Source organism: Amphibalanus amphitrite, unplaced genomic scaffold (assembly GCF_019059575.1).
Source record: "Amphibalanus amphitrite isolate SeventyFive unplaced genomic scaffold, NRLGWU_Aamphi_draft 000000F_arrow, whole genome shotgun sequence".
NCBI lineage: Eukaryota > Metazoa > Arthropoda > Thecostraca > Balanomorpha > Balanidae > Amphibalanus > Amphibalanus amphitrite.
In genome coordinates, this window is record NW_024881498.1 from 2,047,172 (window position 1) to 2,073,064 (window position 25,893).

Below are 25,893 nucleotides of genomic sequence, written 5' to 3' on the forward strand. Positions count from 1 at the left end.
AAAACTTTGTTAACTGACCCGACACCTATCTGGGCTGGATGCGGGCAGCATGTGGGCAGACTGGGCACCAACAAACTGGGCACACCCATCCGGGGCCCACGTGGGGCCCAAATGGGCAAACCCCAGCCAGCATGCCCATGTGGGCCCCACATGGGCAGTTGATGGGCATGGTGGGCTAGGTGGGCCATGGGCTAGAGATGGGCAAATATGTGGGCTGCATGTGGGCCCCCACATTAGCTGCCCACATATTTTTTGGCAGGCATAATGCTTGATAATGAGATTGCTTGCACATGTACGAGGGCATATCCAGGAATTTTGGTGAACACAGGCATTCACGCGGTGTTCCTGTATGGTGGGCTTAACATGGGCACTGCGTGGGCAGCCCATGTAGTGGGGTGTAGGTGGGCTGGATGTGGGCAGCCCATTATTTATTTTTTCACTGTCCAATGTGTATGATATTACAAGAAAAAAGAACTCGCTGTTTAGTCTCATGCCTCCAAAATACACTTCGACGTCGTGAGGAAGTCGCATAGTTGATGTTTGTGATACCAGCTACGGCTGATATTGGACAGTCAATGTTGTGATTGTGTCGTATGATTGTGTCGCCTGAGCCCGCCCCTGCGCGGGCGACCCGCCGGCGGAGCTCGGCCCACCGGACGGGGCCTGGGGCCGCCTCTGCACCGCCCGGGGCGGTGACCGGCCGACCGGCTGGCGGGGCTGCGGCGTCTGGGCGGGCCAGTTGGCGTTGAGACTCTGAGTGGTGTCCGTGTCCAATAAAGCCTTAATTCGGGCGGAACCGACACATGGCGCGGTCGGTATTAGCTCGAACCCGCCCATAGTGAGTACAAAGTGCGATTAACGAAAGTGAAAGGAAGCAGGAATGCGTAGCCGTGGCGGCCGCGCCGCAACCACGACCGCGTTCGAGTCTCTTCGGAGAGGCGCGCCCGCAGCGACGCCAGCTGTATCGCTAGTTGGTCGAGTCGCAGCTGTGACATCAGGACGTAGTCGTCCCATCTCTCCTTCCAGAGGTAGAAGGCGTCACTGCGGTCGGTGGAGATGTCCAGTCGGTCAGGCCGGATCGGCTGCAGGCTCGTCATACCACAGCGATTACGAAGGACTGTTCTAGAAGCCCTCCATGCCAGCCACCTGGGGAAGGAGAAAACGAAGGCCCGCGCAAGACAGATCGTCTACTGGCCCGGGATCTACCGGGATGTGGAAAATGTCACCCGCTGCTGTACCAGCTGCCAGAGAGATCTACCCGCTCAGCAGCAAGAGACCATGATGAGGAGACCGCCAGCGGAAAGGCCGTTCGAACTACACATCGACTTTGCCGATCACGCCGGCAGGAAGTACCTCGTGGCAGTGGACAGGTACTCCGGGTGGCTGTTTGTCGCCGACCTCGGTGTAAGCGCCCCCGCTTACACCGGTCCGAAGGACGATAGCAGGCGTCATGACGAGCGCACTCGCTACGCGACTTAGCGTAAATGGACGGCACGGGAAAAGGGCTTTCGGCGGTACCCGGCTTTTTGATGTCGTGTTCAGTAAGTTATGGTTTTATCTCTTTATTTAATTGCCCAACTCCCTTGGACACCTGATAGCGGATGTCAGAATAACAGCAGCACTCCCATTCATATGTTATTTCAGGTGTCGTCAATTACTGTCCGATTAGCGAATTCCAAGCAGCCGACTTATAAAGCACTAATGTCCTTTGTGTCCATCATAATCGGACCTTGTATGTTTATTCTGCATCAGATTATTTCCTGCAAAAAAAATATCTAAAGTTCATTTCTCAATTAATTCAAGTCAAATCAGATGATGTTACTTTTAATGCAGGTAATACAGAATCATGGTAGAACACAGCACGGGCAATACACAATTCGCTTATGTGTCTGCACATTTTACATTGCTGGTGCTTATTTTACAGGAGCCGTGCGGCGGAACGGGCTTACCCAGGACACCAACAACGGCCAGCTGGAGGTGGCGCCACGAAAGTGGTTTACGGGTGCCAGGAACCGCGACGGAGGCCGCCAGGAGAGGACACCAGCTGGAGTTTAAGCGGAGGAGCAGATGAGAGAAGAAGTCTAGAGATGAACAGAAGAGAGGAGAGAGTTTAAACAGCATTTTTGTGTTTATCGATAATATAAATATTGATCACTGACAGTTTGTTTTGTTGCGGTGGCGAACGTTCAGCAATGATCAGGGGGAGTGATTGAAATAGCAGACATCGATTATATTATAATCATATTGAAATTAATTGTAGGTTCTGGTGGGAACTAAGATGGGCTTTGGTGAATATTTATTGATTAACCCTCGCCCGTAAACGGCGATCTGCCACCTTCGCCCATGCAGGGGGGGGGTGTTGGTGCGACCCCCCCCCCCCTTGGCGTTTGAAAACGGAGCGTCGCACTATGGTTGGAAACGGCCTCACGGATGGCCGGGGGTCAACGCGAAAAAATGTTTTGCCCATAACTTGTTAATGCGTAGACCGACTGCGATGAAACTTTGCATAGGTATACCAGTGTCTTTCGTGCATCATACAGTAACTCAGAAATGACGAGGTCACGTCACGTCACGCGTGTGTGACGTCATCATTGCAAGTATGTCATAAGTCGCCTATGTCTTTCGTTATGTTATCGATATCGTGAGGCATTTTGAACATGTTTTGAATACTGCTATTACTGAATGGATATTGTTGTTATGCTTTAGGGCGAGAAATATCAACGTAGTGACGCACAGTGTCTTACTATTGGTCATAAAGGGTCACAAATTTGGAGAAAGAGTATTTATGATTTTTTTTTTAGATTAGGCAAAAAAGTAAGAAATAAAATGACGATCAAATGACAAAACATGCGTCAGATTAACCCGGCAGTTGCTGGGGTATTTCCCCATCCGCCGTTTGCCGGGGGGGGGGGGGGGCGTTCAACGCCCCCAGCCGATAACTCGCGAACAAATAGGCGCAGCGAAACGCACGAGGCGCGGCAAACGAAAGAAGAACGCGACGAGACGATTCACATGAATACTTTAAAGCTGAATTTCGAGGTCACAGGTCGGGTCAAGGTCAGGTCAAACACTTGAAATCGGGCTTTCAGTAGCATGGACTTTAGAACCTCGCAATCGGTGCCTCGCGTTTCGCGTTTCGATTATATCGTCATCAGTTGGTCCTAAATAAATTCAGTCATCAGTTGGTCCTAAACAATCTGTCACAACTGTCACAACTGTCACAACCCTTCATATAAGTGCTAAAAGAGTGTCAGATCAATGTAGGGGTCAGTCAAGCATAGGCCACTGGCCAGGGTCAAAGTCAGGTCAATCAGGTAAGCACATAACCCCGAAAATTAAAACTGGTACCTATCCGCAGCCCATGCATGACACATGTTTTATGGGTACTTTTGGGCGTAGAACACGATGGTGACATTCATTTTATCATACGAGTACGTGGCTGGTTGAAAAAAGATCAATTTCAGAAATGCATGCGTCATGGTCGTGAAGTAGTCACGAGAAATTGCCAACATTCAGTTCAAGATTTTGGAAACTGTAGAACGATGATCAAAAACCATAGATAGCCATTTGATTTGCCATGGTATTGGCAGTGTAATGGAGTTTACAGCATGTCTGTATGTCTGTTCTGTCAGTGGATATCCATATCCATACTCCAGGATATCCATACACGTTTGCACGATATTCATACTCCAGGTGCAGGGGCGAGCAGTTACTTCTTACGAGGGGTGCGGAGTCGAAGTCAGAGTCGGAGTCGGAGTCGGAGTCGGAGTCAGAGTCGCCCAGAGTCGTGGCAACGAGCCAGGAGTCGGAGTCGGAGTCGGGGTCGGTCAGGAGCCCGCAGTGGAAGTCGGAGTCGGTCCGAATCGGAACAGCTCCATCGCGACTCCGAAACACTGGCAGGGGTCCGGAGTCGGAGACAGAGTCGGCCGGAGTCATGGCAACGAGTCAGGAGTCGGAGTCGTAGTCGGAGTCGGATTTGGCGCCACCACGACTCCGCAACCCTGCTTCTTACCATCATTTATAAGGATAAGCGATTGCAAGACTGACGAGCCGACCTGGTGCTAACGAAGCGACGGGTAGGTACGCCTCGGGAGATGACGCTTCACGGACGATTTTGCGCACAAGTGCGCAGTCTGCTTTTACGTTCCCCTTACGCAGAATTGAACAGCGATTTATTCTGCCAAAAAGCTCAATGGAGGTCGATGGAGAACTTTTTGTATGTCCAATGAAACATAAACGCAATTTTGCAAATATTGCTGTGGTGACACTGCAAACAGAATGCAATGCCGTTCCTGATTTTGAACACGCATGGGAAAAAGAGTCACTCCACTCGATAGCCAACATAACAAGGATTATTTTGATATATAATAATCCAGTTTTACAACGTCATGGAGGTACTCCACATGCTATCACCAGCGCGGTTGTTTAAACCTTTGACGGCGCACCAAAAAAGTCACTGTCAGAAACTCCCGATTCCACGTACAATAATGGAGACTAAATGCGCAACTAAATAATTTTTTCTGCCCAATTCAAAACATTTCATCAATTTGCAACAGAATGACACCCCAAATATACATATATTCCGAAATTGCCCACGGCCATCCGTGAGGCCGTTTCCAACCATAGTGCGTCGTAGAGCTTAGCGGAAAAGACCAACGGACTGCTCTCGCCGAGATCTCGCGATTGGTGGTATATTTTTTGGTCCTAGGTCATTATTTGACCTACTTTTGACCGGTCAAAGGTCAAATTTTCGGAAAAATAGACTTTTTTCAACTTTCCGCGGCGATTGCGGCAAAACGGTGGGAGATATCGACTTGAAACCTTCACTATCGTATTCCTTGATCAATTCTCTATCGTTTGGTATGTATTTCGTTTCCCTAGCTCTAAAAATGGCGCGTTGGGAGCGCCGGAAGTCGGCAAGGTCACAGTCGGCGGCAGAAATTCGAAAAATCAAAATTTAAATTTTTGAAATCTGATTGTATTTTTGGATTTGGAAGGTCCATTTGCTCCCTATAGAAGCTAATATTGCTGCATATTCCCATTGAGGTGACGAGAATTAGCAAAATAGTGGTTCGGGCGCTTTTCAAAAATAGTACCGGACGCTGTTCCTCTTGTGACGTCATAGCTCCGTGACCTGACCTGACCCGGTCAAGTTTTTTTTATACCATATGATAGCCAATACTTGCCCCAACATGCATGGGAAGTTTCATCACGATCCATCAACCGATGTCCGTACCACCGGCAGGAAACCTCGGGCGTTGGCACTCAGTTTGTGAAAATCCGGCCGGAGGCTGTTCCCTTTGTGACGTCATAACTCCGTGACCTGACATGACCCGGTCAAATTTTTTTTTTTATCAAAAGATGCGCAAGGTTTGCCCCATAAGGTACCCAAAATTTGGCGGCGCTGCGCGCCGCCGTTTTTGCACTATTTCCGAAAAACCTCAGGGGGGGTTGCACCAACCCCCCCTACATGGGCGAGGGTTAATACAAACGATGCTAGGGAGGTGAGCCAGCATGGGGCCCACCTAGGGCCCACATCTGCTGGCCCACGTGGACCCCATATGGTACCCACCTTGAGCCCATGTGGGCCAGCCCAGGTGGGCCACATATGGTGCCCATCTTGAGCCCATGTGGGCCAGCCCAGGTGGGCCCCATATGGTACCCACCTTGAGCCCACGTGGGCCAGCCCAGGTGGGCCCCACCATTTACCCAGGGACAAATTTATGTGGGCCCCACATGGGCTGCCCACATGGGTCCCACCAAGTGGCCCACCTGGGCCCCATGTGGGGCCAAGGTAATAATGTTGGCTGGGTATGGGTCCCAGCTGGGTCCCATTTCGAACCCACATGGGCTCCAGGTGGGATTTTTCGCTTATACCCATTTGGGTCCCGGCTGGGAAAGCCCATATGGGACCCGGCTGGGCCCCATATGGATCCCATGTCGAACGCACATGGGCCCCATGTGGGATTTTTCGCTTATACCCATGTGGGTCCCGGCTGGGAAAGCCCATGTGGGACCCATATGTGCCCCGGCTGGGCCCCATTTGGGTCCCATTTCGAACCCACATGGGCCCCATGTGGGATTTTTCGCTTATATCCATGTGGGTCCCGGCTGGGAAAGCCCATGTGGGACCCATATGTGCCCCGGCTGGGCCCCATATGGGTCCCATTTCGAACCCACATGAGCCCCATGTGGGATTTTTCGCTTATACCCATGTGGGTCCCGGCTGGGAAAGCCCATGTGGGACCCATATGTGCCCCGGCTGGGCCCCATATGGGTCCCATTTCGAACCCACATGGGCCCCATGTGGGATTCTTCAATTATACCCATGTGGGTCCCGGCTGGGAAAGCCCATGTGGGACCCATATGTACCCCGGCTGGGCCCCATATGGGGCCATCTGGGCTGCCCATATGGGACCCAGTTGGACGCCCATGACAAACACATCTGGGCCCCAAGTGGGCAGCCCAGATGGGCCCCAGTTTGCTGCCCACTTGGGGCCCATATGGGCCCCATTTGGGAAGGCTGGCTGGGTAATGGGGAGGTCGCAAAATTGACCTGACCTTAGGTCACCGATATCAAAATTCTGAGATATACATTTTATAGATGCTGTTACCCTCATCAATCGCTGAAAGTTTCAAAGCGATCGGTCACTCGGTGTAGCAATGGCAGACATGGAAACTTTTTATGAGGTGAGGTCACTTCAAGTGACCTGGCGATCTGACCTTGAATGACCTTGGTCTGAAATTTTCACAAAATGTGTAAAATTGATGTATGATAAGGTGTACCCAAAAAACGGCGGCGTTCCGCGCCGCCGTTTTTTGAGATATTTGCGAAAAACCACAAGGGGGTGTTCAACCCCCCCCCCAGCAGGGCGCGGGTTAAAATTTCCAACACATCATCATGGCCGTATAAGGTCGCACATCATAAGCATTGGGTTGAGCGTTTTGCCCGTCGTCACTGCCCCACCCCGACCTGTCATGGTCAGCAGTAATGTCTTACTGGCGTCGTTGCGGCGCGTCTGTTAGAGGAAGGGGTCGGGGAGAGTGGGCGGTTGTGAGTGCAGCAGTGCAGGCCATCTCGTGTCCACTGCGTGTGCGGGGTTTACTGGCCAGTCGCGCGGCGCAGTCTGGCGGCGATCACGTTGGCTGAGCGTGGGACGCCGCTGCAGGCGCCGCCCGACCCGCCGCGCTGCCGGCCGGAACACGGCCCAGGCGCCGCGCTGCCGACCACGTGCACAGCGCAAACGAGCACCAGCCGCGCAGGCTTTCCGCTAGTTGCTTACATCTGACATTTTCGTTTTTCTTTGCCTTGGGCTAGGTCGGTACCAAGCCTTGAACTCTTTTTTTAACACTTTTTTCGTGGTTGTCGCCGTGGCAGTACAAACCTAAAATTAACCCGCGCCCTGGTAAGGGGCTATTTTTGCCCCCCCCCTTCAGTCTTTTCGCGTTATCTCTAAAACTACTGCGCCGATCGTCGCGAAACTTCCAGTACGCTCTCTCTCTCTCGTACATCCCTTTTACACCTTGTGTCCAAAAATTGGTTCAGCATCCATGATGGGCTGTCCACAAATGATGTCAGAAAGGCGTCATCTTTAGCCATTTTCGACCCAAAAAAGGTTTTGCGGGAATATCTACCATGCCCACAGTTTTGAAGAAAGAGAAAAGTGGTCCAAATAAAAAAAAGATGTAAAATGAACGAGGTTACAAAATTGCTATCTTTTTGTGGGTGTGACCTCTAAAATTCAAAAAGCGATTTGTTTGCAATGATCCCTAAAATGCCAACATTTTCAAAATTTCGAGAAAAAAAAAAACATTTTATAGAACTATTATTCTGCTATCGATTTGCCAAGTTTGGGCTCGGTAACGCTATTTTTTTGTAAAGTTTTGGCCAAAAAACCTGCTCAAAATTGATGACCTCTAATATTCAAAATGAAATTTTAATCGTTATACGAGGTGGTATCGAAAAGTTCTGATCATCATCATGAATTAAATATGACAGAATTTGAATTTTTACATGATGTTCTTCACTCCTCACAAGTCACCACACACGACTACAAACTTCTTCCATAGTTTCTTAAGCTGCCTCAGGCCGTCATTGTAGAACCCGTAGAACCCTTCCGAATGTCCTGTAAATCATAGCTCCACCTCCTCATTGACGTCATTTCTGTCATTTAGTCAACGGCCATGCTGTGGCCATTCTCCATGTCCCGGAACCATCCAATCATTTGATACCAGGTCAGGCGAATTTGTTGGATGTGCTTGGATTTAATGCCCACATCATGCTGTTCCCTCAATCGCAGCTCAGGCCGAATGAGCAGGGGCATTTCAAGGAGGAGGCAGGCGTCTTCCTTTGGCCTTTTTGCGGCGATTTTTTTATTATAAATTTAGTCCGAACCTTTTGATGGGAAGGATTCACAAGGACAGAGCCACCGCTAAGCAAAGCTTGTTGCGATGACCCTGCCCTCTACCCTCCGATCGCGCAATTCCGGTGCTATGGCAGAATTTAGAGTCCAAAGTTTAAAGGGAGATTATGACCTTTTTCCACAAAATCTGAGTTAGGACCATTTTCTGACAAAACACAACAAGTTATAATGTAAATTAAAACCATTTTGCTCAATTCGGTACCTTGCCGCAAATATCTCAACTTGAAGTCACGTTAGGGGAGCGCTGAAAATGACCGTTGAATAAGTACTTATATCACTTTTTGGTACTTGCATGTAATTTTGTAAAATGAGCGTATTCATTACATTTGATCTTCATCACATCTAGTTAGTTAATGGTCGTCTATAGTGCCTTCAAAAGATATTCATGGTTTGGGGGTGGTTTATGTCTAAATTTACGCAACTATTTTTCCTGTTCATCATCTGTCGCCATATGCTGCTATTTTAGTAGCAACGACTCAATTTTGAATCGGTCCCGCCGACTGCACAATAAAAGAAGATAGATACAACACTTTTGCGGCATCACTGAAAAACTTATGCAGTACTGTTATCAAAATTCACATAACACCGTTCGACAAACCTGAAGTCTTTTTGAAATAAATATGCTTGTATTTTTCGCTTCAGGCTCTGAGGCCAAAATAATGAATTTCGTAGTCGCAATCGCAAGATTTGGCTGCGTTTCTGGCGCTTGCCGTTCATTTGTGGCGCAAAATAATACTTGGAAACAAAGAAGAGTAGGCACTATGTACCCCCGAATTAGAATCTAATTAATTCTAAACCGAATTAACTCTAATTCAAATTAGAATCCTTACAACCAAGCAACGACAAGGCGATAACATAAACAAAAACCCAAGCGTCGCTGTTTGAAACAAAAGCGCCATATACTGCGACTTTTTTATAGAGAAGGACAACGCATTTCGGTGGGTGTTACAAGTACTGCAAGTACTGCTTCTTTTTTGCAAAAATGAAAACCTTTTTCACATACGAAAATGTGCTAGGAAATTTTCATATTTTATAGAAACTACAGTAGAAATAGTATAGATGTCGAGTAATTTTTATTTAAGAAAAAAGAAAGCTCATTATCTCCCTTTAACGTGCGCACAAAGCCGCGCACGGCCGGTCCCCTCGCTGACTTCGCCTGGCTACGGCCTGCCACCAACCGCAACCATACCTGTCAGGAGGCCCATAAATGTCTAGCGCCCGTCGCGCTTCGAACCCGAACTGTCATAACCGGGGACGCGTGCTCTCACCACGCGGAGTCCAACGCTCTAATCGATTTTGCTCGAAGGCATATCGCAGCCTCATCAAAAGTGTGCAATAGCACGTGCTTATTATTATCCAACCCTCGTAAAGACAGTCCAGTCCTTAATGACTACCCTACACCAGACCCAGAACACTGACAGCATTGGCTTTCCATATCGGCTTCTGCATCTTCACCCTTAAAGAAGGGTAGATGTGCTTTGCTACAACTTCTCGATCATCTCTTTTGCTCTGGATCATACATATACACTTGATCAGATTCTATCGACCGCTTCCATCCACCCGTCCAGCGACACCACTGCCACTGCATTTTATGTCAGTGGCACGGCAGGCATGACACGGCGTTACAGAAGATGAGAGTGACACTGATGTCCGCAGCCAGCGTCGGCGGGTCAGCTGGGGAGGGAGGGGGGAGGGGGGGGGGGGGTGGGGGGGTCGTCGGCGGGTCAGCTATCCGAGAGGCGGTGTCGGTGCGGAGGGGGGGGGGGTCGATGGCAGATGTGCGCGCGCTGGCAGACGGCGCGCGCCGGACGGCCGCCGACGCCGACGCCGCGCCCAGTCGTACGGCCGAGCGTGCAGAGGAGGGACGGTGCGCCGGAGATGGCAGCCCACGTCCTGCGCGGCAGCCGAGTGGTGCAGCAGCTGGTGCGACAGCGGCGTGCGGCGGCGGTGGCAGGCGGCGGCGGCGGCGGCGGCGTGCCGGCGCCGGCCGCCGCGCTCGCCGGCCGCGCCAAGTCCACACAGGCCACAGAGCTGACCGCCGAGGCCGCCAAGCTTGGTCCGCAGCGCGACCAGCTCGACCTGACGTTCACCGACACGCGCGCCGCCTTCCAGAGCAAGACCACCTGGGAGGTGTTCCGCGGCGTGCTGGTGTACACGCTGTGCACCTCGCGCTACCTGGTGGAGCACAACGCTACGGTGAGGCCGGTGCCGCGGCCGGCCCCGGCTCCCAGACTCGGCCGGCCGGCCGCTGGCTGGGCTGGGGTGGGACACGAACCGGGCTGGGGTGGGACCGTGGGACACGAACCGGGCTGGGGTGGGACACGAACCGGGCTGGGGTGGGACTGTGGGACACGAACCGGGCTGGGGTGGGACACGAACCGGGATGGGGTGGGACCGTGGGACACGAACCGGGCTGGGGGAGGGGGGGGGGGGGTGGGACCGTGGGACCCGCACCGACGGTCCAAATGGGACGCCACAGTCGAGGCGGTCTTACGGCATGGGCGCACCGAAATTGACGGCGCAAATGATGGCTCACTATGAAACAGTGGTGATGTTATCTGGTGATTTCCCTGATAATTTGAAAACGGTCACAAACTCACCATTGGCCGTCTCAACTCATCATTGAACCTTCGCTCCGTTGGGGAGGGAAGGGGGGAATATGCCCCCCTCCCTGTGGGTTTACTTGAATAGCAAGAAAACGGCGATCGCACTGTCGTTACTATAGACAGTAGAAGAGATACTAGTAGACGTCCCCATGCGCCGCGAGGTGACCGCAAACGGAATACTCGGTTTCTCGTGGGCTTCAAAAGGTCTATTGAGGCCAAACCAGGTGTCTCAATGCGCAAGCTAGCGCGAGACCGAAGGGTGAGCAACAGCACCATTGGCAGGGCTGTCAAGGAGAACCTTGGAATGAGGTCCTATAGAAACAAATTTCAGCACCCTGGGCCCAATCCTATACCAATGCCGTTAATAGGATTTGGCAGCACTGGCCGGAGTAAACGCCACTGGTATCAAAGATATCCTTTTTATTTACATTCAGCTGATGTCCAATGATTTTGATAGCGTGAATGATTATGAATGTTGCTTGAACGAAAGAATAAATGAATGTGGAATAGTTCAGAATGTTCGCAAATGCCGTGAACGCGCATTCACGGCATTTGGTGAGATTGGTCCCTGGACAGTAGTTTACCCAGTACCAAATAGCGTGCGTCGAGTACCGAGAAATATGCGTGGCCGATTATTTGCCGGCTATCCCTCCGACTGCCAGCGTGTCAGCTGTGAACTAGACGGGCGCCCGGCTGCCATACGGCACTGGTACATACAGTCCGGAGGTCAGCGGGCCGTCACGCGCTGACTCAGTGCCGACCGGCCCGCTGCGCGCTGCTGCTGGTGTCCGGTTACGAGTGCAGGCCCGGTGACACGATCGGCCTCCCTCCGCCTCTTCACGGAACAAACAACCAGTCGCAACAGAAACCGTCTCATACGAAATGTCTACAAACTGACCTTGTGTAGGGGAAGTTGGGGCAATGCCGGAGTTGGGGCAAAGCCGAAATTCGAGATATTTCGAAAACCGTAAGACATGGATGCCACCTGTCAGTGATGCTCTGAAGCTTAAGTGACTACAATTATCGCATGTTTGTTACGAGTCGTCATTCGGAACACTTCGGCTGTGAGGGCGCCAAGAGCGTTTTCAAGGTACGCGTTCCTTGTACTACATGCGCCTTTGAAGCTGCATTTCTTACTCATTATGCTACCGTTTGTCTGGCCAATTCGGTCAAGTAATCTTCAGCATGTCTTTGCATAAGTGTGCTGCCTATTTGAAATTTATACGGCACGTTGAAAAGTTATGGGCCTGCAAATGAAAGTATGGCTGGCTGGGGTAATGCCGAAAACGTGCAATTACGCACGCTAAAGCACGCTACGTGGACTTTACTGCTGTAGAATAGCAACGCGAATTTTTAGTCACACAAATTACACTTTCAACCGACACAACGGCCTGTTACCTATAAGGAATTATTTACCTGGCATTTTCTTATTATATCACACAATTATAACTTCCAGTGTGCACCAAGCGTCCTCAAACTCTTAAAACGCGTGTCAGCTTTGATAAATTCTGGATAAAGTTTGAGATAAAGTGGCAAAACATCAATGTCGGCATTCCCCGTAGATCATTTCTCCCATTTTCGGCTTTCCCCGCAGTCCGGGGCAACGCCGAAAAAGTCACTTCTTTGATATTTTTAGTTTGTGCGCTTAACGGTATGCGAATTCATCAAATGCGCCTGCTATGTTTGAAAGGCAAAAGACTGGCCTCTCGAATGACGCCAACAAGAATAGCTTATGTTGTCTACCTTGCGTGCTACGGTTGTCAGAAAAAAGTATTCGGCGTTCCCCCAACTTCCCCTATGGCCAACAAATAATAGCTGTTTTTGTGACGGCTATCTGGTACACATTTGGTTCACATTTCGTGCAGATTTGCAGCTGGTTATTCACTCTATTTACATTGACCCAATAAGGTTGGGAAACGGCAGAACCTTCTGACGGAGCGTTGACAGCGTTACGCAACGCACGTGTCCATAACAGCATCTCGAGCCTCAAGAAGGCAGGCAGCAGCGTCGATCCTATGGAGGCCCAGCGCGCGAGCGGCGCGTACCGACGCCGCCTGGCCGAGCGACGGTGAAGGAGGCTCATGCGTGGCCACATCTAGATAACATGTGGGTCAACATAGCTACCATGCGTCCCAATAAAAGTATACTCAGCTAAACTGTGAATAACTCCTGCAATGGTCAGCAGAAATACTCGAATGACACACCAGTTAACTCCCCGTGACATGGCAAAACTAATGAATCAAAATATAGTTTTCACCTGCACTCCGCAATTAACTCTATGTACTCAGAGGAGGCGCTCAAAGTAACAGCCCGTGCACCACATCACCACGGGTAGATGCATGGTATTCTGGTGCATTGGCATCAGTTGTGAATTAATCCGGCAGGCGGTGGGCCTCTCGGCCACCTTCCGCGCGGGGGGCATTTTTTGCCCCCCCCGTATCTCCGGAACTACTGGACGGATCCGTAAAATTCAAACGACGTTCGATAGCCCTGTCAAATTTGTCGAAGGAAACCAAATTTCATTGATCTCGGGGTCACCGATGACGTCACAGGTCAGGTCAAAGATAAAATGTTTCACCGTTCCCAGGTCTTCTAGGGAACGCGCTATAACATCGAGTAAAACGCATTTTGTCGAAAATCAGCGATAGGGCGTCAGTTGCCTAGTACAATTGCTATTAGAGGTCACTGATGATACCAGGTCAGGTCACCAAGGGTCAGCACATGAACTCAACTTTACTAGGGTTGTGCGATGCATGTTTTATGGCCAATTTTTCATTTCCAACTCAATGACGTTGTTTATAAGACCATCAGGTACGGTTTAGGTCACGTTCTTGTGAAGGTCAGGTCAAGGTCAGGTCAAAAAGTTCAAATTTCGAAGTTGATAGTTTTGCATAAAATGAGTATTAATTCGATGAAGATCGTCACGGGAAGTCTTATGGTGGTCTTTTTTGCGCTACGTAGTCTAGAATTGCTAAAAATTGAGTTTGAAAATTTGACGTCATCAATTTTGAACAGTTTTTTTTTCGCTATAACTTGGCCAAAAAAGAGGTCTCGATCTCAAATTTGGTACGTGGATAGAAGGCGGTAGGGACTACCACATTCCGTTTTTTTCGAAAATCAAAAACTTTTTGGATTTTTGACTATTATATTCATTTTTTTTATTTTTGGGGTCAAAATCAAGAAACAAAATCCGATATCGCAGTTGTATAGCTCTGTTAATTTTACACCTTTTATGTCTAAAACAATTTCCTGTATATCTCTAAAGCTGTAGGCCTGACAGATCTTCCCGCGAAACTTTGTTTTGGGTCGAAAATGGTAGAAACGACATCGCTCCGACGTCATTAGCGGCCAACCTATCAAAGTCTTTGGAAAAAAATGGTCGCAATGTGTAAATGCTATTCACGGGAGGGTAGGTACTGACAGTTTGGTGACGATCGGCGCAGGGGTTTTGGAGATGTATAAAAAAACTAAAGGGGGGGGGCAAAATATCCTCTCCCATTGCCTGGAAGGTTAAGCTTAAATTAAGCAACGAACTCCCGTTATTTAGCATGCGTGATTTTTGTGCATATGATGGCAATTACCATCCTCTTCTAAGGGGGAGCAAGCGGTGCGGGCCATGCCCCTCCGGAAGACCCGATTATCGGTCCGCCGCACCAATGGCAGTGCATGGAAACACATCCGTATACTGCCATTCGATACGCGCATTCGACCAGGGTATGTAGGGACGTCTGGTACACGACGCGGAAAGCGTCCATTTTATCTGGATGACTTACATGGTAGGTTATTTTTCTTTTGCTTATAAAAATTATGATATTGAATCGTGTCGAAATCAGTCAATGTTATATTTTTATAATTATTTGTACTAGAAATTGGAAAATACTTCCTACTGACCCTGGTTTAGAAGTTGGGGCATTCCACGATAGATCGTACCACTTTTTTTCCAATTTGACACCCTCATCTCTCGGAACTTGACGAGAATCGGTCTCAGGGGTAATCAGGGGCTCTGAATCCACCTGTAACAATTTCAGGCTTATCAGATGAGTATTTTTTGAGTTATGGTGTATAACATTTTTTGGATCTTGCTTTGCAGCGCTAAGTTTGGCGGGCTGTAACTCTAAGACGGATTATTCAAATGCCAAATGTTATATAACATTGAACTTGCAATGAAACAGAGATAAATATGTATTTTTGAAATTTCGAAAAATACGCTATTTTTGATATATGACATATCGAGTTTTCTTTCATTTGTATTTTTTGGACTTTTGGACCAAATTTTTTTGAATTTTTATTTCTTTAAAAAAATGTTTGGCTCATTGTTAAGAAGTATGCAAAAAATTAGGAAGTTGTTCTTTCTATAAATGTATTTATTTTACGTCACGATAACGGTTTCGAATAGTGATTTCGGGAGAGGAGCTTACAAATGGCGTGGTAAAGCTGCCTAGTGACATCACGGGTTACTGAAATTTCAATTCAAGTCTGAGTCATCTGAAAAAAAGTGAAAAGAGGGTTCATTCAACCCTCTTTCCTATAAGCGCGAGGGTGAAAAAGGCTGTTTGGTTCTGACATTGTTTTGGACGCCAATGACCATAGCTGCCCGAGATGAAAGTTACAGGACGCATACATGGTGTCCTCCAGAGGTCTCACAACTTGTATATCTGGGAATTTTTCAAGGTTACATGAGGTCAGGTCGATCACGTGACATCACTGTTATAAATCAATGGGGAAATATAAAAACTGTTATTTTGGCGCCGAGAATGATCTAAAACTATCCCACGTACATGGTATCGTGATTTCATGCACTCCTTGCAAAATCCAATGCTTTACTTTTGCATTGTTAACCTTGCGTGACGTCATTTATGACATAGGCGTAGGAACGTTTTCGAAAGTGGGGGGGCCAAGGTCCCAGAGGTCCAAAACCTAACCTACCCCCAAAATCCGATTTCTCCTCGGATTTCGGCCACTTTGTTTTCGCAAACATGATCAGAGATAAAAAATCGAGACAAAAACAAAAACAAAATTGGTTAAAATTTCAGGGAGACTCCCGTCCATAAACTCAAACTGATGGACGCGTTCCCCTGTCCTCCGCAGCCGTTGGCACCCATGCAATTCCAGAGGCATCCAGCAACTTTTTCATTACGAGCAAGCGTGAAACGTGCAAAGCGAGTCTTTTCAATATACCTATAAAAATCAACATGAACGGCCCAGCTAGGCTCAGCCAGACCTATAACGTCTTTAAGAGGTTTTATATCAGCGACCACTGCAACTGGGCTGATTGACTATCAGAGGCCGGTGTGGGACTTTTAGAGGTCGGTCTGGGCCATCAGAGGCCAGTTTAACTCTCGCCGGACCGGACCTATAGGTTTTCTACATACGCGCCGGCCGAGGGGGCGGGGGGCGGGTACGACCCCCCTCGCCGTTGCGCCCCAGGTTGAGCTAGCGCGTCGCGGAAAAACGAGCGTGTGCGCCGTTACAAGACGCAGAGATCGATACCCGATTTTAAGGTTCTAGGTCAACCGGTGACCTCTGAGGTCAGGTCAAGTACCTCAAGGCACGGTTCCGTTTTTGGTGAATAACTTCGCAAAAAACGGTCGCAGAGCCGCGATTTTGCCAGCATCGTGTTCGCCTCTCTCAGGCGCGTCGAATGATGTACTTTTTGTTTGGGTGAGGTAAACTGAGGGTGTTGACCACGGGTCACGGTCAGGTCAGCGCCCCCAGGTCACGAAATTGGTCGAAGGAGGTCATGTCGCATATCATTCGATTCGGCAGGTCTTCCTGAGTCCATTGATGGCTTCCCCGACTCGCTAGCTCAATTTGATCGGTAGTTATTGACGACAAACTTATATGACCCTTATAACTTCATAAATGACGTCGCGCAAGGTCAACATTGCAAAAGTGACGCATCGAACCTTGCAAGGAGTGCATGAAAGATTCAGTGTGCTTGAGATAGTTGAAGATCGTTTACGGCGCCAGAAAAAGTTTTCAGTTTATCCCCATTGACTTATACCTAATGGTGAGGTCACGAAAATGACCTTAGGAAAAATCCGAGATGTACAAGTTGTGAGACTCCTAATGGGTACTAGGTCCTCCAAAGTTCATTTCCCTGTGAAATCTCCTCTGGCAGTGAGGGCGTTGCGAAGTTGCGACATCTGAAGACCGTGCAGAGGTTCACTTATGACCTCATGGGTCAGTGACCTGATCTGACCCGAAAATGCGGTTGGTGTCAAAAGATCCGGCTTGATTCAAAGGTCAGGTATGCAAAGCTTCAGCTCTCTATCACCGGCGTGTTCGGAGCTATCGCGAAAAAAACTGTGGAGGGGCGGCACCCGCCCCCCCCCCCATCGGCCGGTGAGGGTTGAGGCCCTCAGAGACCAGTACAGGGCCTGCAAAGGGCAGGATGAGACATTTAGATGCCGACTTGGGTCATCAGAGGCTAATGTGGGCCCTTACAGGCCAGCATGGGCCCTCAGAGATCAGTGTGGGACCCTAAAATGCCGGCATGGGCCGGTGTTGGACCTCAGAGGCCAGCAGAAGGCCCTCAAAAACCAAGATGGGCCTCAGAGGCCAGCATCGGGTCTTCAGAATCCAGTGCAAGGCCCTCAGAGGCTAATGCGGGTCCTTACAGGCCAGCATGGGCCCTTAGAGGTCAGTGTGGGGCCGTAACAGACCGGCATGGGCGGGACCTGGAACCTAGAGACCAGCGGAAGGCCCTCATAGGCCAAAATGGGCCCTCAGAGGCCGATGCGGACCCTTAGAGACCGGCATAGGATCTTCAGAATCCAGTGCGGGGCCCTTGGAGATCAATGTGGGACCCTAAAATACCAGCATGGGCCGGTGTTGGACCCCAGAGACCAGCAGAAGACCCTCAAAAACAAAGATGGGCCTCAGAGGCCGGCATCAGGTCTTCAGAATCCCGTACAATGCCCTCATAGGCTAATGACGGGTCCTTACAGGCCAGCATGGGCCCTTAGAGGTCAGTGTGGGGCCCTAAAAGACCGGCATGGGCCGGCGTTGGACCTCTAAGGCCAAGATGGACCCTCAGAGGCCGATGCGGACCTTAGAGGCCGGCATCGGGTCTTCAGAAATCAGAATTCAGTGCAGGACCCTCAGAGGCACCTAAAGGTTAGTCTTGGGACCCCAGAGACAGAAATGAGGCCACCAGAGGCCGCTGTGAGGCCCTCAGACGCCGACTGGGCCCTTGAGGCCGGTTTAGGGGCCCTCAAATGAGGTCAATGTGGGTTCTCAGCGGTCAATGTCGGCGCTTGACCGCCACTGAAGTGCCCTCCAAGATCAGTGTAGGACCCTCAAAGACTGGCTTGGGAGCTGTTAATAGCTAGCGTGGGATTCTTGAGCCTCGTGACAATCGAATAAGGGCCAGAGCCCCATACGCCCATGGGGGCCCATTGGTTGTTTGGGGGGGGGGGCAAATGATATGATGGCCCCCTGATTAGCCTTTGGAGGGGGGGGGGAAGGGCATGGCCTTGATCCCCCCTCTGCGACCGCCACTGCACTGAAAGTGGAAGGGAAGGGGCAGATACAGACATTGCTGGCCCCCAGCCTGTTTGAGCCGAGGCGGGGGCATGGTCACCCTGGCCCCCAGCTAGTACGCCTTTGACGAACTATGCCGACCCCACGCAGATCCGGTCAAGCGTTGGTCGTTTGTATACGCATTCTCCTGCACCGTGCTAGTATTGTCTTATCATGTCATACCTTGTCTTATGTTATACCTTTTCAGTGCTCGCTGTTCCGTGCCTCGTATTCAACAAAATGCTGTCACCAGGACCCACAGTCTTGTCTCTGATATGGTTTCCTTCATTGAGTGAAGGAAATTGCGGTCAATAACGCTGTAGAAACAAAAGGGAATCTTCATTAAAGGGCAAGCTGAATTGTTGTCAAGTTACCGGGTGGTAGCACTGGTACCTACACTCGAGGGCAGATTGATGTTCCACCACTCCCTACCTATCGGGCTCCCTTGGCTCAGCACTGGCTGCTGCCAGTCTTGCCTGCTCTCAGCACTGGTCAGCACTGCCTGCCAGTGCCAGTGCTGCCAGTGCTGCCATTGGCAGCAGCCAGTGTTGAGCCATGGGAGCCCGATGGGTAGGGAGTGGTGGAACATCAATCTGCCCCCGAGTGTACCTAGGTACAAACAGACACTTAAGTCAGCAAAAAGTGGGGGGGGGGGCAGTTAACATTGCTGGCCCCCCACCTCCGAAAGTGGGGGGGCCATGGCCCCCCCGGCCCCCCTGTTCCTACGCCTATGATTTATGACGTCACTAGGGTCGTACGAGTTTTTCGTCAATAACTCCCGATCAAATGGAGCTGGAGAGTCGGGAAAGCCACCGATGGACTCGGGAAGATCGAATGATATGCCATATGATACCCTTTGCCTAGCTTCGTGACCTGAGGATCTCTGACCTGACCTTGACCCGAGGTCAACTACTTAAGTTGACCTCACCCTAGCCAAAAGTATACCATTCGATGCACCTGAGCTAGGCGAACACAATGATGTCAAAATCGCGGCTCTGCGGCCATTTTTTTGCAAAGTTATTTACTAAAAACCGAACCCGTAACTTCAGTCACGTGACCTGACCTCAGACGCTACCGGTTAACCTGAGACCTTAAAATCGGGTACCAATCGCTGCGACTTGTAACGGCACACACGCTCGTTTTTTCCGCGAGGCTCTACCTCTATTAGAAGCGAAACGGCGTGCTGGGGTCGTATCAACCCCTCCGAAACCCATTTTGTTTGCGGGAAAATGAGGAACTTATAGAAAGAACACCTTTCTAATTTTTTTGCATGTCGATTTGAAATGACATGAAGATTATTTTGAAAAAAAAATGCGAAAAATTTTGGTCCCAAAAGTCATTAGAGGCAAATGAAAAAAGATTAAGGTTTTTGCTCAACAATGAAATTTTTTCTTTGGAATTTTGAAATAGTAATATTAATTTTTGATTCATCGGAACCTTAGTGTTGTTTACTTTTTGTTGGTTGCTTAACCCGTTCTTGAGTTATAGGCCATCAAACTCACCGTTACATACCGAAGTTAAAAAAATGTAATGCAATATAACTCAAAAAGTTTTGATCTGAGAAGTCTGATATTTTGCCAGGCGTCTTTGGGGCCTATGATTACCCCTAGGACCGATTTTCATTAAAATCTGAGAGATGAGGGTGACGGGCCTGGTACGATCTATCGTGGAATGCCCCAGTTGTCTATTTAGTATATAGTTGATATAGTTAAATGAAAGGAATCGCTAGAAGAAAAATGGTGCTGCTGATACATTCCTCAATCAAACGTGTTCGTGAGCATGATTGACGTGATGCCAGTGACATCTTGTTATTCAGGAATGCCGATGGTTTATTGAGTCCATGAGCAGTAGCTCTCACGTACTCGAGTACAAGGTTGCGGTAATGTGATTGTGCCCAGGAACTTGTATGCATTGATGTATGCTTTAGTTGTTTGTCTGCAGAATCAGCGTAAATGGGTAAAGAACAAGATCACGAGGTCCCTTGGCAGCGGACCACGAGGAATAAAAATAGCCGCAAAAAGACGCGTGACCACAGCGCAGTTCCGGCGTCACCCTGGGCCCAGATACCCTTCGCGTAGCTTTGAAGTCTCGCTAGTTCTGCAAATGTGTTGTAGCTTTGGTGCCCCCATGATTGCCTAGCCTCGCCACGGTCTTTTTTCTTTCTTTCCCTTCCCTCTGGTTTCGTCCCACTGTCATTCCCTCTCCCTCCCCCAAATGTCATCCACCCCGACCCAGCGACCTATCCGAGCGGAGCGCGGCGGTTCAAACCAGCTAAATCTGGTGCCGCGACCCGGCCGCCGAGCCGACGGCGCCTGCCGGCCGCTGACGCTGACGTCACGCCGAGTCGGCCGCCGCGCCGGGCGGGTGGCTGAGCGCTGCCAGACGCCGCGCCGCGCAAACCCGGGACACAGCCGCGGAATCTGTCCCCCACCGCCCGCCGGAGACGGCCTCAGCAAACGGAGTCCGAGCAAAACACAGCTGGGGCCACGGCAAACTGGCATAGTCGGACGGCTCGTCTCAGGATCAGAAATGAGGGCATTTTCCAGCTTCTAAATCCCTTTTTTATTTTTATTAATACAGTAGAATCCGCCAAATAAATCCACATCGGTGACATGTTTTTGATTTATTAAGAGGTGTTTTTAACCGTTTTTTAACATTTTGAGGTGGGTTTCTTCAGTGTTTCCATGGACGATGATATCGTCTAAATAAGCGAGACAATTCTTAGGGTCGATCACGGCCATTACCAGCTCCATGAGGCGCTGGAATCTCGGTACTCCATTTTTTAGCCCAAAGGCAATGGTTCAAAGCTGATGTAGCCCTTTGCGTGTCGTGAACGCCGTCTTTTGTGTTGTTGTTGAACGTTGTGGGCTTCATTGAGTTCTTCCCGCCAGTATCCAGATGCCGTATCCAGTGTCGTGAAGAATCGAGCACCGGCTGGGCTGTCCAGAGCGTCAACACGCGGGGAGGACTTCGTGTTACCGAGTTGACTGCACTTAGATCCACACAAAATCTTAATGTGCCGTCCGTCTTTTTTTGCCAGAACGACAGGCAAGCACCATACGAGACTGGAGCTCGTAGACTGGAGCTCGGCTCAATAATCCCGTGACTTTCAGCATGGAATCTTTTTGCCTTTCCACCTCAGACTTCAGTTTCAGAGTTTTGTTCTCGGACGCTGTTTTATAGGCTTATCGTCGCCTGTGTCGATACGGTGCTTCATTAGATCTAGGTTTTTCCGATGTTACTGTTATTCTCGCTGGAAATATCGATATATTCTGTGACCAGCTCCTTCAGTCTGCGTTTTCCGGCCTCTGAAAGGTCTGCGCTGTCGATGTTCAAACGCTCGACGACGTCCCCAGGCCACCAGTCGATTTGAATTGTATTAGTGAGGTATCGAGTTCATCGAGCACAGTCCGCTACGGGTGGATGGTCCACTACTCTATCCACCGGGTTCCTATGGCTCAGCATTGCAGCAGCCGCCTGGTACCGGTAGGCTGTGCCGCATGACCCGAAAGCTAAGCGGCACAGTCCACCCACGCCGTGTGACATCGTCTCGGGTCGCCGGGTGGAGCGCTTTGTAGACCAGCTGTTGCGTCAGACCAGCGCGGCGGGGGCGGGGGTTGGCGTGGGCTGGTGAGTGGTGTGGGGCGTGTTGGTTGTTATGTTTTGAACCCGTTCGGCGGACCGGCTGCTGGTAGGCTGTGCCGCCGTGCACCGGCCCGGCCCGGCCCAGTGCACAGTGGGGATTTTTCCGATCTAGCGCCTATTAATTCAAAAACCTTTTTTGGATTTTTGTTTATTACGGAGCGAGCGAAGCGAGCGGAGTCTCATACTGAATTAAGGGAAAATCCTGAGTATGAGCGGCCGGCCGGCCGTGGGGACGCTCTTCAAAAGCTAATATCTTAGGAACGGGACATCCGATTGACAAGCGGTCTTTTTTACTGAATGTCACTTGGACGTAAAAGTTCTGTGGTGTGATGGCCACCATGCGTTCATGCCAACCACCGCACGTGGCGCGTGGTAAAGTTGGACATTTTTTAAGAACCCCCAAAATTGCAACCTCAATAACGGCACAACGGTTGGGCCGATTGAATTGAAACTCGGTACACAGTTAGGTCTCCATCAGATAATTCATCTGCATGTGTTAAGGTTGGGGTGCTACAGCACGTGCGCACGTGCAGGGGGCGCTCCCAGATCTCGAGAACGGCTGGGCCGATTGCGCTCAAATTTGGTACACGGTTGGGGACCAGCTAGTAGGGTGCCGTGCAAAAGTCAGTTTGGACCCCGCTTGCACGTGCGCACGTGCAGTGTGCCGCTTCCAGATCTCGAGAATGGCTAGGCCGATTGCGCTGAAATTTGGCACATCGCTAAAGACCGGTTAGTAGGGTGCAGTGCACAAGTTAGTTGGAGGTACCCCCTCGCAATTTCCCACGTGCAAGGCCCATCCTCTCGCTCGCTCCGTTGGTCGCCCAAAAGGCGTTTTACTGGTTTTTTTGTGTCAGTAGGGCTAAGAAATGTCTGAATTTTTCATATATGACATTGTTTTATCTGTATGTCCACAGCAAAACTAGGAAAAATGTGCCCAAAGTTCACACTCATGCGTGATTACTCAATGGGCTCAGCAAGGCCCGAAAGTATAGCTCAATTTCATTGTCCTGTCCTGTTGGTTTTAATCTTGCGAGGTCTTAAAGTTGCATATCGTCTGAAAGGCACCTTTATTAGGAATGGAATGGCAAACAGAAAGTATGCCACAACCTTACTAAGGTCACAAAAATGCCCTTTACAAAAACCCTTACAGACACCATATTGAAGGAATGGTATTCTAAATAAATGTAGGAAATCAACAATGTTTTCCACACTTTTCCACTCCGAAACATATCCTATCGAATTCGCCACTTTCTCCTGCACAAGTCAACGCCTAATTTGGCTGCCGAAACTTGCCTGAACACGGAATATTCACATAAGAGTATCTTAACACCCCACTCGAGGAGCGCTAGGGCAAACAGCACGATATAGGTATGTTCCGGACATAGGCGAATAATTTTACTTCGTGATTTATATGATGCATATTTTCTGAGACACATTCATTAGGAATAGGATGACAAGCGTAAATTATACATAACGTAACCTTATTAACCATCGCACTTGTGGGGAGGGGGAGGGGGAAGGGGTCGGATAAAACCCCATGGTTTTCCGCAAATTACTCGCGCAAAAAGCGGCCGATCGCGCCGAAACTTTCGGTACCCTCGAGATAATCAATTTTACGTCTAACCTAAAAATTTCATGACTCTGACCCAACTGACCTTTGACCTGTGGCATATTTCTCGAGACCATGTTTGGCCGGAATCGCGATTCGGCGTATGCCAGCTCACATTATCCGCGGTTTCCAGTCTTTTTGTGGTTTTAAACGTTCAAATATGTGAAATGATGTTGGTGCCATGCATAATGGTGGGTGTCAAGGTCACGTGAAGGTCAAGTCAAGGTCATTGACCTTTTGATGACCTTGGTTCACTTTTTCGAGTTTTACTTGTTTCTAGGGTAGTTTTTGGTGCTGATTTCGATTTTAGCAGCCATTTGAATATTTACGAAGTAGTTCTAGTGCCTTCGTTCCATGTTACGAAGCTATCAGTAGTGGGTGACACTTCTATGGATGGCCGGCAGGACGCCTACTAATTGATCTAACCTGACCTGACCCGACCTGGCCTAAATGCATAAAGACATCGTCTGTGATCAAAACTAACATGAAATTCGTGATCAGCACCCCAAAATACCCCGTAACACCCTAAACTTTGCGAAGTTTCAAGAGGTCTCGATTTCCCAACTTTAGTTGGGTCATTAAACTGACTTGGAAAGTCAGCTTATGGCCCTGGACTTTGAAATTGGATATATTTGGCCTCATTTCGTCATAGGCAGCACGCTTGACTTTCCCGCGAAGCTCTAGCTTGATCAGGGGCCAAACGGCTGAGCGGGGGGTCCAATTGAACCCCCTATACTATGTTGATTATGCACATTTACAGGTAAAATTCTCACTAGGACACACCAGCCAACATCTGTGCACAATCTGGCTACAATTCTACCTATGGTTTGCTATCTACGAATAAATACGTGCTAGGTCGGAAAAATCCCCACTGTGAAGTGTGTGCTCGCGGGGCAGGTCAGGGCCGAGGGAGTGTCTGAATCGGGCCGAGCGAGTGCTGGCATTCTGTGTCGGACCGGGGCGCGGAATACATACAGGCACGAACCGGAGCAGTTGTGTCGGCGGCAGCGACAGAGGATGCAACATTGGTGGACCATGGGGGCTGGGCGGGTGTGTGTGGTCACTTGCTGCATTGCACATTTTGCGCCGCTTAACAATGGCATTCCTGTTTTAGCTAAGCACAATGCACAGAAGACCTAGCGAATATAATTTACATTTATTTGCATGTGTATTATGCAAAACGTGATTTGGCACGGTATCGACTATCGAGGCAACCACAGGTCTTGTGCCACATATATGTATGATATTTAGGCAATACATTTATGAAAATGGTTAATTGACAATTAAATGGTTAATTAATTGATAATGCTAAATGTCGGCATGTATTCAACAAATGAATGAATGGATCAATCAATCAATCAATCGACCTTTATAAAGCCGTATATATGGCTTGCAACCGGACAGGTGCATGGATTCGGGAAAAATGGATCTGAGATCCGATCCCGTGGATCGAGATCTGGGATCCACTGGGATCATAGATTCAAGCCCTCAATTTTGTCGAGAGATCCACTTATATCATAGATTTGACCCATCAGTTTTGTCGAGAGATCCGCTCAGATCATAGATCCCACTCCCCAATTTTGTCGAGAGATCCACTGGGATCATAGCTCATACTCATCATAGGTGCTCAAAAGGCTTTCAGCTTTCCTGCACAAAAAGGTATGAATACCAAAGCAAGGTATGAATACCAAAGCAAGGTATGAATACCAAAGCAACAAACAAACAAAAAATATGATAGAAATGTCATAATAGATAGTAAGGAGCTTTCAGATTAATTTGCACAATAATTAAATATTATAAAAAAAATATTCCGTACCGCCGATATCTTTCGGGTGTTTAGAGGCAAAAAATACAATTTATATAAAAATACGACATATTTCAGACTAGGCGAAATGTATACCAGACGTTTAACAGTTTGTTAATCGTCTAGACGCTTAAAGGAAAAGGGCCACCTTTAACATGGGGATTGAAACTGAGATAGCCATCTTGTAGCCCGTGTCCGAAAACCTATCTTTTTATCTCCTTACGGCCGATTGCGGCCTCCATTCGTAGTTATCGGCAATTTTAAAAGAAAATACGCCAGGAA

General features: G+C 49.2%; 1 protein-coding gene and 1 long non-coding RNA gene across 4 annotated transcripts in view; both read left to right on the forward strand.

The window, feature by feature from the left end:
- Positions 1–244: 244 nt before the first annotated feature.
- On the forward strand, positions 245–2,158 carry LOC122379301. Its single transcript, XR_006256189.1, has 2 exons — positions 245–1,541; positions 1,925–2,158. It is a non-coding gene; the product is annotated as an uncharacterized LOC122379301 (long non-coding RNA).
- Positions 2,159–10,258: 8,100 nt separating this feature from the next.
- Positions 10,259–25,893, forward strand: part of LOC122379743 (proline dehydrogenase 1, mitochondrial-like) — an 85,720-nt gene continuing 70,085 nt past the window's right edge. For 2 of the 3 annotated variants that reach the window (XR_006256381.1, XM_043363419.1), the window contains exon 1: positions 10,265–10,619. Coding sequence is in view for 2 of the 3 variants with exons in the window: in XM_043363419.1 (XP_043219354.1) it covers positions 10,302–10,619 (318 nt within the window). In the remaining variant the exon portion in view is untranslated. Of the gene's footprint in view, positions 10,620–25,893 lie in introns of all 3 variants that reach the window. The other variant, XM_043362581.1, reaches the window with a different exon arrangement.